Source organism: Abramis brama, assembly GCF_963993115.1.
Source record: "Abramis brama genome assembly, chromosome: 21".
Lineage (NCBI taxonomy): Eukaryota > Metazoa > Chordata > Actinopteri > Cypriniformes > Leuciscidae > Abramis > Abramis brama.
In genome coordinates, this window is record NC_139983.1 from 10,166,263 (window position 1) to 10,182,395 (window position 16,133).

The following is a 16,133-nucleotide window of genomic DNA, read 5'->3' on the forward strand; positions in this document are numbered from 1 at the left end:
TTACGCAGGGCACTGGAAGACAGTCGAGAGGTGGCGTGATTACACTGGGAACCCCATTCGTCGTCATCCGACGTAACTCGGGGTGACTACGAAAGGGAACGTCTCGGTTACGTATGTAACCCTCGTTCCCTGAGTAGGGAACGGAGACGTTACGTCTCCCTGCCACTTCCGCTGTACCGCTGGAACGCCTGAGTTCAGTCTCGGCTCCTCAGCGAAGAAACATATCTGCATGTTGCTCGCGCACTTCCTTATATACCACCTGCGTGGGGCGGAGATACGCTATGCAAATTCCGCAGACCCATGGCATTTCATTGCCATTGGCTCGTTTTATATACTCGAAGGTGAGAGGCTTTCTAAGCGAAACCCCATTCGTCGTCATCCGACGTAACGTCTCCGTTCCCTACTCAGGGAACGAGGGTTACATACGTAACCGAGACGTTACATACGTAACCGAGACGTTCTGCTTCGCCCTCGTCCTGTGAGCCTGACCTGTGGACACAGAAACAGAAAACTCAGCAGACAGAGATGTTAAAGATCCGGGAAGATCCTGGCTCTGTGTCTGGGTCGGGTGCAGATCCTGATCACGGTCATCAAAACTGGGTCTTGAAACCTCCACCACCGTCTGAGAGAAAGCAGCTCTCCTGGATCTGGAGCGGTCTGAGGATGAAAAATTTCACACAGTGAATAACAATAGCTTTAAAAGCATGTTAGTGGGCAGTAGCATAAATTATTTGTCAAGCAGATAACAGATTCTTAAACATGAGAATGAGGATAAATGTTGAAATGAATGATCCACACTACAAAATGGAAATGCAGAATGTTTCTGCTTATTGTTGACAATACACAATCACATATTCCAAACAGATTATATTAGCATTAAAGATTGGTTTCAGCAACTTGTTTCTTTCTTGAATTAATCAATGTTTTTGACACTAATCAGTTCATTTAGTGCATTTTACCTGAGACCCTAATTGCCTCCACACTCAGATGGGATATCGAATCGAAGGTCTTGTCTGCCTTAGAAGGGGTAACACCTCCGCCCGATTGCCCACCGAATCGTTTGTTTGTGCCAGAGGAGTATCCAGCATCTGTTCCTTTCCTTAATAAAGCATTTTACTTGCATTTGCATCCAGCCTCGTGATTGTCACAGTCTTGAGCTCAGAGCTCTCAGCAAGTATGTTATTTCCTATCCAATACAAAGATGATATGAACAAGTCAACTCATGAATGATTTTTTAGAGCTAGAACAAAACTGAATTCTGCTTGGTTCACTGATTCTGTTATTTTCCTGTTTACTACAGTGAAGCCGCTTTAAAACAATCTGTATAGTATCAAGCGCTATATAAATGAAGGTCACTTGACTATAACAAGAACATTACAATGAACACAAATTTAAAAATCTCACTACAAATAATCCAGAATTTAAGACAACAGATAATATCCTACTCTGCCTGTTACACTTCCTCACACCTGAAACTGATCGAGTGAATCTCCTGAACTTCTCCAATCTACACTAGACCATGGATCCATGGTTCTTCATTAATCCATGGATCTTGTAATATCTGATCTAACGTTGGGCGTTTAGTTGGATCCCGGGCTAGACACTGGCTAATCAGATCCCTGCATCCTGTACACATTTTAATAAGGAGAGAGCTGGTTAGGCATGACCATGTGACCTGGCATTTTTGAAAACAGCATCTAAAACATGATTAATATACTGTAAAATTATCCTTATCGTTAGTTTAAAAGTGAAGTATGTCGTTTCTGCGACACTAGTGGCAGCGAGTGGAATAAATGACAAAATAAAGCATATTTTCAAAAATATATATATTTTTTACATATATTACATATTTTCTTGCAAAGGCCCTTTCTTCCGTGCATCCCGTCTTCCCCGATTTAAACATCGCAAGCGCAGCTCTTACTGGTTCATGTGAAGGCATGTTTCAGGTCCAACATATTAGTAATCATTTCAGCTGCGTTGCGTTTGTTTTTATGAAAATGTGCCTTGTTTTTATGAAAATGTCACAATGCTCTGTTCACTTTGACGTGTTCATGAGCTGTTTAATCTTTGAAGGTAAATGCAGTGAATTTTGGCTTTCACTTCTGTAACTAAAGCTGCATTTCTTTTCCCATGGCTCTCGCGCCAAACTCTCGCTATACACTGAGCTATATACTGTATAAAACATCTTACATACTAGGGTTGTTCCGATTCCGATACTAGTATCGGAAATGCCGCCGATACCAATAAAAATTCTGGCATCGGTATCGGCGAGTACATCTACCCATGTACCGATCCGATACCATTTTATTAAACAATACCTAGCTATGCATGCTAGCTTTGCTTAACGCTGCAAATCGGAGACCAATTCTTCTTCGCTGCTCTAAACAGTGGTTGCTTGTGGAAACACAGGAAGTTGTGCTGTTGCCACAAGCAACCACTGTTTAGAGCAGCGAAGAAGAAATGAAAACGCAAATTTTCAGATGCAGGCGCGCAGCAAGCGCATAATGTAAGAGACGCTGGCGCCCAACATCAAATGGCAAACGTAATGAAAACGGAACAAAACTGCGCTACTCGTTATTTTGTGCTTCACGGACCATTAAACAGTTTGGAACAATGCAGCGCGAGCCGATCTTGATCAAGCTACACTGTTACTACACAGCGCTAAGAGATCCAGTAAAGAAAGCATTTGAATTCGCCACTGAAGTAATAACATCGCTGCGAGATCTAGTGAGAAACATTCACATTTCTCTGTTATTAACGGATCAAACTGCGCTGACGTGGAAACCAGGAACATTGTGCTTTCAAGTAACGTTACGTTGGTTTTATTTTGACATTATGAATACAATTGCTGCCCTCAAATGTTAATCTGAAATAAAATAAACCTTTGTTTATAACTACTACAATATTACATTTTTTTTTTATAAGGAGCTGTTTTTGTTTTATATGTCAATTATAGCTCCATCATTGCTCAAAGTAAAAAATTATCATACTTTATGATGTTAGTTTTAATAAAAAATCAATAAATAAAAAATGTAAATCAAGGAAATTTCTCTGGCATTTCTTTTTTTTTTGCTGTATTGAAAACGTACCGAACCGTGACACCAGTGTATGGTATCGAACCAAACCGTGAATTTTGTGGACTGTTACACCCCATTATTCATATATAATTTTTTAGATTCCTAGATTTATTTGTTGCACTTTTTTATACAGTTATATTGTAAAACTAAAATACCTTTTATAAAATAATTCTATCAATTCATACAGGGCTAGTATGAATTGCAGCTGTATAGATATACACCCAGGTATCGGATTAGTACTCGGTATCGGCCGATACCCTGAGTCCAGGTATCGGAATCGGTATCGGGAAGGAAAAAAGGGTATCGGAACATCTCTATTACATACTTCACCTTTAACTCTTTCTGTACATAGCCTTTGCTTTATGTGTGTGTTTATCAATGTTATCAATATTATTCACTCACCTTTGGATAAATATGGGTTCTGAAATTTAACTTTGGCTTGTGTGACTTCCGTTACATTGTAAAAAGGAGTGCTTCCGTTCACCATCTCGTACAGCAACACTCCTAGAGACCAGACATTTGCTGGGACGGCGTGGAATCGAGGCTCTATAAAGGTTTCAGGTGGGCGGTAATCCATAAGTCCTGGAAGAAAGACATTTGCACATTGTTGAGCTTTTTTTTTAAAGCATCAAATAATTAGTAAGTCACTACAATCGGGTTTCCACACTCCCAGAATGCTCACCAATGTATATTTTGCTGTCGTAGCCATCGCTACTAAAAAGCTGACCGCAGCCAAAGTCTATCAGCTTGATATGTATCGGGCATTTCTTCAACAGGATATTCTGCGGATGAATGTCATTATGAAAAACACCATTATGGATGCATTGTTGCACTCCCAGCACAGCCTGTCTCATGATGACCTGTGCTGCTGCTTCAGACAAATATTCAACACGAATGATGAAGTCCAGCAAGTTCTCGCAGCGTTCGGGATACTCCATAACCAGAGTGAAATCTCTAGGATCTTCAAACCACTCGTATAGTCGTATGATGAAGGGGCTTATGGGTTCTCGCCTCATCATCATCATCAGCGCCACTTCTGTAACGAGAGGTTCGGGATTCCCAGGCTAGAGAGAAGTAGCAGATGGAAGGTTAGCTCGGTAAAAATCTGAAGAAAACATATCATTTTGAAATGTACTTTTCTTTGATCTTTTTAGATGCTGAACGTACTGTATTACTGCCTGATGAACGTTACTGTGAACCCGTTCATTCTGGTGTCTGTGAACACCATGCTCTCTCAGTTTAACTTCGTTCAATAGAGTGCCAGATTTCTATAGAGCCTTCCAGGCAAAAACCCGGCTAAAACACACCGTAAACCGGCCTTAAAGGGTTAGTTCACCCAAAAATGAAAATTCTGTCAGTAATTACTCACCTTTATGTTGTTTCAACCCCGTAAGACTTTCGTTCATCTTCAGAACACAAATTAAGATATTTTTGATTAAATCTGAGAGCTGGATCACTTCTCCAAAGGCTTCTATGGGATTGAAACTTGCAAACCCAGAAAGTTAGTAAAGACATCGCGAAAATAGTCCAAGTGACTACAGTGGCTCAACCATAAGTTTATCAAGTGACGAGAATAATTGTGCGCAAAAAACAACAACAAAAATAACAACTTTATTCAAGTATTAATTTTCGTCTGTGTGGGCCTGAATGAATTCACGTAGTGTAACAGCGCAGGGCATCTGTGTTGTTCGTCACATGCATCACACACATGACCAGCATCGGCCAATAGTGAGCCTACGTGTGATGTACAACTCAGATGCGCTGCACTGTTACACTACGTGAATTCATCCAGGCCCACACAGACGGAAATTAATACTTGAATAAAGTCTTTATTTATGTTGGGGTTTTTTTGCGCGCAAGAAGTATTCTCGTCGCTTGATAAGCTTGTGGTTGAGCCACTGTAGTCATGTGGAATATTTTAACTTTTCTGGGCTGGCAAGTTTCGATCCTATAGAAGCCTATGGATGAGTGAGCCAGCTCTCAGATTTCATCAAAAATATCTTAATTTATGTTCCGAAGATGAACGAAAGTCTTACGGGGTTGGAACAACATGAGGGTGAGTGATTACTGACAGAATTTTAATTTTTGGGTGAACTAACCCTTTAATATGTAGTGGAAAAAACACCCAATCTGGCAACACCAGCAACCAGTGTCTACTGACTCTCTTGTTCGATCTCGTTCATCAAAATGAACAAATCTTTTTTCGAGTCATTTCATTTATTTAATGGGCTTTAAATGTTATACTATTAACTGGCAAATTCCCAGAACACATCCACCTACGCAATCTTGATCATATTCTGAATTAAGAAATCATTATAATGCAGTCAAAAATCGTTTACAGGGAACATAAATAATTACTTTACCTTCTGAGTCTTTCGTTCATTTGTCACGTGACAAACGCAATGAACGACTCATCACTTTTACGTTACAAGTCAAAACGAAAAGCAGCAAGGATGCGTCGTATGATCATTTAAACAAGTTTTATGACAAGGTCGGTGAGGATGGGAAAAATCTGACGCATAGCTTCAGTGTTAAAACTGATAAAATAATTGTCTGTGGTTCTATATGGGCTGTGGCAATCATTTTGAAAAATTATATCTCGCAGCAACATGGAAAAAAAGAACTATGAACTAGTTCATTTTTGGAACTGTGAACTAGTTCATAACATTTTAAATTTGAACACCCAATCTGGCAACACCAGCAACCAGTGTCTACTGACTCTCTTGTTCGATCTCGTTCATCAAAATGAACTAGTTCATTTAATATGAACTAGTTCAGTTCATATTAAAATTTGCGAACTGAACTTTGAACTAGTTCATGTAGAAAGTGAACTTTCCCAACACTGCCTACAGGTGTATTAGCTACAGTAATCTGCACTTAAACAACTCAATACACATTCAGATTTTGGCCAACTTACAATATTAAGATAACGATCTTTGTCTGTCTTGTGCATCCGCTTTATTGCAACCTGCAAAACAAAAAAAACGAGTTACAATAACAGTAACAGTATTCAAGCGCCTGTCCTTGCACTAAGTATCAAACCATCTGTACATTGTTCTATAATTAAGTAAGATTGACCTTTTTGCCATCAAATCTGCGTGTTCCCAGGTACACCCTGCCAAATCCACCGGATCCAATCATCTTTCCCACTTTATAGAAAGACTCAAAGGACTCTAAAAAACAAATATGAGAATTATTAGCTTGCTAGATCCATTGTTTGTTTGTTTGTTTTTAAATATCAGTGCTGGTCGAGAAAATAATAGTATAATAGGGGAAATAATTTTAATATTCTCTAAAAACAAGCCTTACTTTGAGTGGAAAACAAGATAATACTGTTTAAAATAATAAAATAATAAGAAATAATGATTTGAAAAGAATTGAAAAGAAAAAACAATTGAAAACAACTATTAGACACATCTCTGATGTCAAATTAAATTCTGTTAAATTCTTATCTGTAATGATACAAATCTAAAGTAATGGGATTTTTCACACTATCCCACTGACTTCTGCTTAATGCCTGCATAAATGTCCCAACATCTTATTTCACAATATTAATATTAATAGTCATTTTATTTCACAATTATCACGATTACGAGGGCGGAGCCTGGTGATTTCGTGTCAACGATAAAGTTATTTTTCTTATTTTATCTGATCTTTTATTAAAAAGAAAACATACATTTCCAGGCTTCATTTGGCCAACTCTGGCACATGTGGCTCAGTTCTGGTAATGGCAAAGATCATATGGGCCATATCTTAAAATATATTTATATTATATTAAGCATTAACTTTTATAAAATGCATAGCAATGTCTTATTTATGACATAACCGACCCTGTAATGCTCGGCACGACAGCCATTTTGACGATTTTGCGTGTATTTGACAATTCAAGAGAAATAAGTGGTGAAATTGAATTATTTTCTGGAACGTATGCTGTCTGAGAAGCGGCTTTCTGTCCGTGTTTCTGATGTGTGTCAGACAGCGCTAGTGCCATCAAGTTCATGCCTTATTGAGAGCGTTTCGCTAACCATTAACCATTAAATTAAGAAAACTTTGTTTCTAAATGTTCCCTAAACATTCAAAACGTCCAGTTTTTTCAACGTTTCAAAAATGTTTTTTCTTGGTTAAAGGAACATTATAATTTTGCATTATGGGAACGTTACTTTTTAACATGCTCGGTATGTTCTGAAAATTTTAGATGAACGTCCAATTAAAACATTTCTAAAAAAAAACAGGTTTCACTTTATTTTGATGGTCCCTATTAAGAGTCTACTAATGCTCTAATGAGAGTTATTTGACATGTAGTTGCAAAGTTACTTATAGTCGGCAGAATGTTCAAAAGGGACCATCAAAATAAAGTGTTACCGTTACTTTAGTTGGTTCAACTTAGAAACTAAGCCATTACTTCTTTATTAAAAGCCTATTCTGACCTCTGCAAGATGAAGTGGACGGACGTCCACAATCTGGGTTCTGCTTTACCCTCGTCCCGTGAGCCTGACCTGTGGACACAGAAACAGAAAACTCAGAAGACAGACATGTTAAAGATCCGGGAAGATCCTGGCTCTGTGTCTGTGTCAGGTGCAGATCCTGATCACGGTCATCAGAACTGGGTCTCGAAACCTCCACCACCGTCTGAGAGAAAGCAGCTCTCCTGGATCTGGAGCAATCTGAGGATGGAAAATTTCACACATTAAATAACAATAGCTTTAAAAGCATGTTAGTGGGCAGTAGCATAAATTATTTGTCAAGCAGATAACAGATTCTTAAACATGAGAATGAGGATAAATGTTGAAATGAATGATCCACACAACAGAATGGAAATGCAGAATGTTTCTGCTTATTGTTGACAATACACAATCACATATTCCAAACAGGAATGGCCTTAAATGAGAAATCTTTCAAGGATTATTTTGCATAGATGTTACATTTCAATCAAACACAAGTGCAATCTTTTTGTGTCCAGAGGCAAATGAGCAATTTATATATTAGCATTAAAGATTGGTTTCAGCAACTTGTTTCTTTCTTGAATTTATCCATGTTTTTGGCACTAATCAGTTCAATTGAATTTCAATTGTTCACTCATAAAGACAGTCACTTGTCGCCACCTACTGGCTTAATGATACAAGTTGCGCAAACACAGACAAGCAGAGTGATACAAACAGTGAAAAGTCTGATACTGCTGAAATATTCCAACACATTCAAGGACCATACAAATATATATATAGATACTGTATATATACATACACATGTGTATATATATATATATATAGATATAAAATTATACATTTTAAAAATATATATTTATACTAAAGAATTTTGCTTATAGTTTCTGTAATTAGCAAAGAACATCTGTGTAATATAGGGATACATTGTAATAATGTTAATCAAGCTAACTAAATCACACGACTGCGAAGCAGTTCACACTCACAATAAAAATATAAGATAATTGAAAACAAAGACAAGTTCATTATACAAAGGAAATAATATTACAGATCTAGACAAATTGAGTTGCTTATAGTTAAGAGAATCTCATGAACGATTATTTAGGCTAGATGTATTTTTCACATTTTTGGTCACAAAATTGTCATTTTTATGACATGAGTCAGTTTTGATGACTTTTCAATATTAATAAAATGTTAGAATATTAATAATGAAAAATAAGAAGGGCTACGGCAAAATCGGCTGACGCCGTGTCTGGGGGGGGGTTATGGTGTGGGGTTGTTTTGGACAATAAGTGTCAAACAATGAAGATAAATCTTTCTCATGCTATTTGTATATTATTAAGAGATTTTTTTCAGAATTTTTGTTATGTCACACCATAAGACACATTTACAGTACAGTTTAGTAAAAATGTAACAAAAAGAAAAACAGAAAGAATTCTCAACCATTAGACTTCACTACATAAATATATGGGTTTTTAAAATGGTGTTTAACAAAACAAACAAACAAAAGATTTAAATGCATATTAATCCAACAGGAGTAGAGAAGGAAAAATGAAGACTAACACCAGAAACATCAGGCTGAAATGGCCATGAATCAGGGTGGTAATAACTGGAGACTCACCATCTGTCGACTCGGACTCGACCGCATTTGTGCCGGCTAGCGGCTCTACGCTGGATTTGTATGGATGAACCTGTGATTCTTGCTCAGCCCCAAGACGAAACTCTCTGGTTTTGAAGAAACGTTTCGTAGCCTTGCATGATCTAATGAACACGTTCTTCCTTTTTGTCTTTTTTTCTGCAAACAACAAATATTGATTAGAAACATCTGTTTTATTAGCACAGATTACAGCTCAATGATTCACTAGTTCATGTTCCAAGAACACTAGAGATATGGGCTCGTTGCAAATGGCCGCCATGTTGGATTTCTGATCTAGCGAGTTTGTGCAGACGCCAGTGCAGAGAGCCAGAGAAACCAGAGAATGATCTTTAATAGTTGTTTATAGATTATGATACGTCACTTAAAATAATACTAAGATCTATATTACTATTCCATGAGTAAATGACATTTAAATGCACGCATGTTTAAATCAGGTGAATGAAATCCACTTTCATTAACAGGGTATCTGCACATTTTTTAAAGTCAAATTTAAGACTTTTTAAGACCTTTTTAAGACCCGAAGAAATCAAAATTAATACCATGCATTAGGGGGTGAGCAATATTGACAAAATATGTCTCGATCGATATTTTCAAAGTTTTGTTGGTAATAATTAGATATTTTACTGATTGTGTTTTTGTGCTTGGTGCCATGGCTGGTTTAGGCCTGTTGTTGACAGCTGACTGACGAAGATATTCATATTTTTCATACTCTATGCAGTGTTCAGTTCACAGCAGTGACAGAAATTAAAATGTTTTATTAAGGGGTAATATTTGCCATTTTAAATTGATTTCCAGGGGCATTTTCACCTATTTATTGACATTTGTAGATGTATGCATCACCTTTTATGTCAAATTCTAACATTCAAATTAAATTCTATTAGAATAATTACACAATACCAGTGTTACCAGTCAAATTAAATCATTAAATCAAAATCCATCTTTGCAGTGCAGAGGTGACAAAGTAGCGGCATCAGATCTGGCATTAATATATTTACACTGTATTTACAATTGCATAAATAAAGCTATGAGATTGTTAAATATGAACTGATTTCTAATTTTAACATTCTAATTAAAAAGTACTCTAAATATTAAACTAAAGCTGCCAGTAGGTGGCGGCAAGTCACTGTTTTAATCATAGATAATATCATATAATAAAGGCCTTTATTATATGATATCTATGGTTTTAATAAATGAGTTGAGGGAGTCATTCATTCAACCGATTCGTTCAAACGGCTGATTCATTCGGGAAGCAAGTGATTGTTCATTGAATCATTAAATTGATTCGTTCAAAACGCGGATTCCAGTCAAAAACTCATCGCTGTCTGTTGCATTGAGACTCTGCTATAGCTTCATTTTGAAATTCTCGTCAGCGAAATAAAGGGAAAACAAACAATAACAATATTGTTTATAAAATGTAACTCACAATGGTAATTTATTGTTAATTTAACAGTTATATAAATAAATAATCACATTTGCAATTGTGCACGGGAAAACGGAAGTCTTGCTGATGTGATATTGTAGGTCTATGAATATGATAACAACATAATGTATAAATATGAGACAAAAACTCATTTGGGAACATAGCCTACCTATAACTGCACACATCACGCAGTGAAAGCACGAGAGACAAAAGTGATGTCAGCTCACAGTGCCGCTCGTACATTGTTAAAACAATGATTACAATATCATAATAGACAATACACATCGCAAACCACTACACACATAAAGACTGAACTTAGAACTGAACTGACATTTACCAACTCGCTTCTTCTCTCCTCCTGTTTTGCGCGTGTAGGAGACGGACGTAATGCTGCCTCGAAATGCGCGAATGACGTGAAATGTCACGTGAACAAGCAAATCCACAAAGAAAGAATAATAAATAAAAAAAGTACGCTAATTAGATGGTTCTAATTTAGAAAACATTTAGATATGTTTAAGTCAAATTGCCATCGAAAATTTAAGACCTTTCATAGGTAAAAATACGACTTTTTAAGACTTTTAAAGGCCTTAAATTTTAAAAATCTAATTTAAGACTTTTAAAGACTTTTTAATGTGATATTTCATATGATTAGCTGAAAGTTCAAAAGGTAATGATTTTATCATTTTAGACTATATTTTTGCTTGCCTTGTGTTTTAACATGTCATTGACTGTTAATGACTTATCAGTTACTATGAGACAAAATAGTTTAGATTAGTGGAGATAGCTGGACAAAACAGGCCTAAACTATTTAAATGTACAGTAAGTAGTCAGTAAATTCCAACAGGACAAACTGGCAAGTGACAGTAGTGTTACTAGCCATAGGTAAAATCTACCTGTATTTGGATAGTAGGTTAGTCCTAATGTCCAGCCCTGATTGTGTTTGGGTATTTCCAAAGTATTTACTTTTTAGTAAAACATTACAAAGACTATCAAGAATTACTGCAGTTTACGATTCATGTTAGTAGTTAGATGGGCGATTATATTTTCCCTATTGATGCTTTTAAAACTTTAAAGTTAATAACTTTGTAATTACTCCACGTAAATCCATGCAGGAAAAAAAATGTTAGAAAGCATTTATATGAATATACTGGAGAATATACTGGACTTACCTCTTGTTTGCTGTTACCGATCTCACTGTTACCGATCTCAGTCCACTGATGATAGTAGTGTTGTTTACGCTTGTCACTCACATGATGCACTTGATCCGGTCCGGCCATCTGATTGGTGGGTTGAGGAAGCAGCCTGCTCAACAGAGCTCAGTGATTGGTTGATTGAGCTGCTCAACTTGCTCAACGGCGCTCAATGATTGGTCAATAATTGGTCAGTATAGGGACTTAGAGGAGAGTGCGCCTGCTTTTGCTTCATCTTCACTACGAAGATAATTCACTTCACCAACGCTTTTTCCTTTAAAATTAGATTTATTTTCTTACATTCATTTTCTTACATTTTGCATTCTGTCTGGCTTTTGTCTGCTATTAGTGCGGCTGCTGCGGTAAAGGAAAAGCACAGCTCAGCCTCGTCATTCTTCCTTTCTCCTCCAGGAGGCGATCGAGTTTCTTTCTTTCTCTCTCTCAGCAACACTAAGCGCTACACTTTCTTATGTTACCGCTCCTCTCCTCAACTTCAACTAGACCAGAGCTTCATAAACTCTTTGTTTGTCAGCCGAACCCCTTATGGGCCTTTCACACAGGACGCGGTATGCGCGGCGCTTGCCGCTGGGTTCAGCGTTGCCCTTCAGATACAACGCGAAAAAACTGTTTACACACATTGTCTACCTACAAGTTACCTGACTGTTAAAACACAACTATTTTTAATGTAAATCTGTTTGTCTATGAGACGATCGTTCATACCATACGATGTCTTAATATAATTTACTTTCATCCATTTTGATTTCCGTGCTTGTGTGGATCCCCCGATTCTATTGGCCGCGCTGGGAATCGTCACAGAGCGCAGCGGCAAAAGTTGAACTATTTTGAACTTTGACCGCGGCGTGCGCGTGAGCACGCCAATGATGCGCACCGCTGCGCTTGCGCTTTGGTCGACGCAGCAACAAAACGTCCTTGCGCGGCGCAAGCCATTGAGATGAATGGGTTTTATAGCGCAGCGCCGCGCATACCGCGTCCTGTGTGAAAGGCCCGTAAATGATTTACACGAAGCAGGCCTACTTGCGCTTTAAGTTCATATTTATACTTCTTACTATATTATAACTCAAATCAGTTTTTCTGAATTGCTAAAACACTAAACCCAATTCACTGAACCAAATTCTCAATAGCCTAAACCAATTTGTCAAATAAATCACTCTTTCTATAAAACATTAAACAAGCATGTAGTTAAAACACTGTTTCACATTTCGCACTGTGATGCACATGTTTCAAAGCGCTAAACACAGGCAGGCAAAAGTTAAACTACAACACAGTTGGTGATTACACATGTCTCAAAATTGTTTACACTTATTTAATGATGTGATCAAACTAACTGTAATAAATTTTATCTAAAATATACATAAAACAGTTCAGAGCCAAAATTGACTCAGAATGTTGCACTGAATGTTGATACTAACAATGGATTACAGTTTTTCTCAATTGTTTACACACAAATACTGGTACTTGAGACACTACAACATGTAACTCATTCACCAACCCCCTGAACCAATTCTGCTAAACTACAAGCACAATTCCTGCTTTAACGCTCAAATTGCAGTTCTAAAACACACTTTTTTCAAAACACTACACACAATTTTCTGCATTTGGCACAATTTTCATGCATAAAATCTCTTGCTTTCACAAGGAACACACTGCCATTCAATTATGCACACTGACTCATCACATGGGCAAACACCTGTCACTGCAGTTTTACAATTAGCAATCAGAGCTTTAGCATAAAAGGGCAACAGGTGAGCTCTTCAATGGAGCAATGGATGCCAACATTGGATTTTTTTTTTTTATTTTTTTTTACTGTATACAGTCAATTCTTCTGTTGTTTTGTATGTATAGATAGGTTTCCGATGACGTCACATTTCTCCCGCAACTCCTTACGGCGCCATCTTGTGTGTCAAGTGGGTCAAGCGTTTGTGTTACGGAGCATGATAATACCCTGAATCGGCATTATTCTGAACATAACAATCATACGATTATTCTCCGTTTGGCTTGAGTTAATGTTCAGTGCTGCTCTTGTGAACATTTAGAGGTTTTGTGCCCTGGAGATGTGACACTTTATCTAATCATTTCCAAGATGGGCTAGCTAAATGCGCTAGCTAGCTATAATCGGCTGTCAAATCGCTGTACCCAGGCGGCTACTATCGACACAGCCCTTGAGAGGTGTTGGCTGGGCAGAAGCACACTCTGACGATTGTCCACCTTCATCACTTTCTCTGTGGCCACATCAGCTGGTCGAGCACATCGCTCCGTGCCTCTGCTCTCCATCTCTCTCCTAAGTTACACTAAATTAGCTCGGAGCGTTGTGTTGTTGTTGTTGTTGTTGTTTTACCCAGGTGGTGTTGTCTTGACACTGAGTCTAAATGTACCATATAATAAGGGCTGTGCAGATATCAGCCGCCTGGCTACAGCGATGTGAACCGTCAATGCAGGGCTCCAGACTAACATTTCCACGAGGGAGAGAGAGCAAGACAGCGCTTAGTTTGGAGACGGTGAAGTCTTGTTTACATGTTCGCCTGGCTCCGAAGAGAGAGAGAGAGAGAGAGTGCGCGCGCGCGCGACCGGCTCTCTCTATCTGCTCGTTCTTTCAGTTAAACATGCACCCAGTTCATCTACATTACTCACCGATCAAATAAGACTTTGGCGGGACAAAAATTCACTTTGGCGGGCGCTAAAACAAGTTCAATGCAGGAGAATTCATGCGTGAATTTAACTGAGTAGTGTATGACCATGCACTCGCACAAATGCGACCACATAAAATTTTAACTCGGACATTCTAACAAAATAATTGTATGCTTCCAGAGACTTTCTTCTTCTTAATTTGTCATCGTTATCTCAACACAAAAGAGTCAAAAATACTTTATATTAACTGGCTTTCTATTAATGCAGCACAGTGAATGAGCCGTGTCTCCCAGTGGCTTACTGACAGCTTTGACACACAACATGGCGGCGCGCCGCAGAGGATAATGGGTAATTCGAGAAACGGAAACCCATCTATACCACTATATGTGCAGCTTTGTGTTGGTTGGGGATGTACACATGTGTACATTGTTTTTGTGGAAAAAATAAAATATATTTGTTACCGTGTATTTGTGTGTTCTGAGTATAAAAACAATACTCTCAAATACACTTATGTATGTACTGTCTGTAGTGAAGGGGATGGATTGGAATCCACTGCTGCTTCAATGTATATGTAATGAGTGATTATAATCAAGGTATTACAGTTTTTTTGGATTGCTTACACACTAAAATTAAAAGGAGGAGGAAGAGGAAGACAAGGAGGTGCTCAAAGAGGACCGAATCTGACAAATGAGATCCGCGCAACACTGGTTGACCACGTTGTCAACCACGGCCTGACGCTGAGGGAGGCTGGACTGCGAGTACAGCCAAATCTAAGCCGATACACAGTGGCAAGTGTGATAAGAACTTTTCGACTGGAAAATAGGTATTGTAAAAATATCATCATATCAAAAACATCTGCACGGTTTCAGTAACTGCTTACAGTACTGTATTCTATGCACTATCAGCACTTCTGTTACCTTTTTCTGTGAAATTACTGTACTATTGTAAACTGTTTTTTTTTTTTTTTTTTTTCTACATAGGATTGAGGGTCAGGAACGACAAGAGGGAAGGCCTCCTATGTTCACGGACATAACTGCCAGATTCAAACTGTGCGTTCGCGCGTTGTTTGGCGCTGAGCCAGAGACGGACGCGCTCAGCGCTGTCATATATCACAACTATGCAGTGTTTTCAACCTCACAATGTTTGTTTTAGGTTTCAGACATTTAAATACGCATAAGCACTAGTAAAACAATACATTTGGAGTTTATAAAATACACACCGATGTCTGTGGAAGCAGCAATAACAATCTATTCAAATATAATTTGCCGACGTGGGTTATATATCAGACAAACACAGTGGAAGTAACGTTAACTATAAAGTTTACTCTATTCTTCTCACAGTTCACCGGCCACTTTCTTGCATGTATTTCGGGAGAAACTGATGACTCACAGGATTCTCTGAACTGCGGCGCAAAGAAACAGCCATTTCAAGATTAAGTTAGATTAAATCAAGATTATTTATAAAGGTTTTTAAATGACAACACACTCACATACACATTTTTGAGAATCGGAATATCAGATAGTTGATGACATGGTAAGCAAGTTTGTGAATATTTTGAATAAAAAGTGAAAAGGAAATAAAAGCAATACATCTGTCAACAGTGTTATTGTGGCTGCGGTGTGTCACGTGACAAATATGATGACGCGTCGCCATGGAAATATTAAGGGGGAACGTTCTAAAATAACAGTCGCCTTGAAAAAACAC

At 37.9% G+C, this 16,133-nt stretch overlaps 1 protein-coding gene across 1 annotated transcript; it reads right to left on the reverse strand.

The window, feature by feature from the left end:
- Nucleotides 1-1,352: 1,352 nt before the first annotated feature.
- LOC311071755 (serine/threonine-protein kinase pim-2-like) lies at nucleotides 1,353-8,111 on the reverse strand (the record flags this gene model as incomplete). The annotated part of the gene is made up of 7 exons (XM_084096295.1): nucleotides 1,353-1,360; nucleotides 3,480-3,659; nucleotides 3,760-4,141; nucleotides 5,995-6,045; nucleotides 6,156-6,250; nucleotides 7,505-7,741; nucleotides 8,087-8,111. 7 exons carry the CDS (start codon nucleotides 8,109-8,111, stop codon nucleotides 1,353-1,355), a joined length of 978 nt encoding a protein of 325 aa, XP_083952421.1.
- Nucleotides 8,112-16,133: the final 8,022 nt, after the last annotated feature.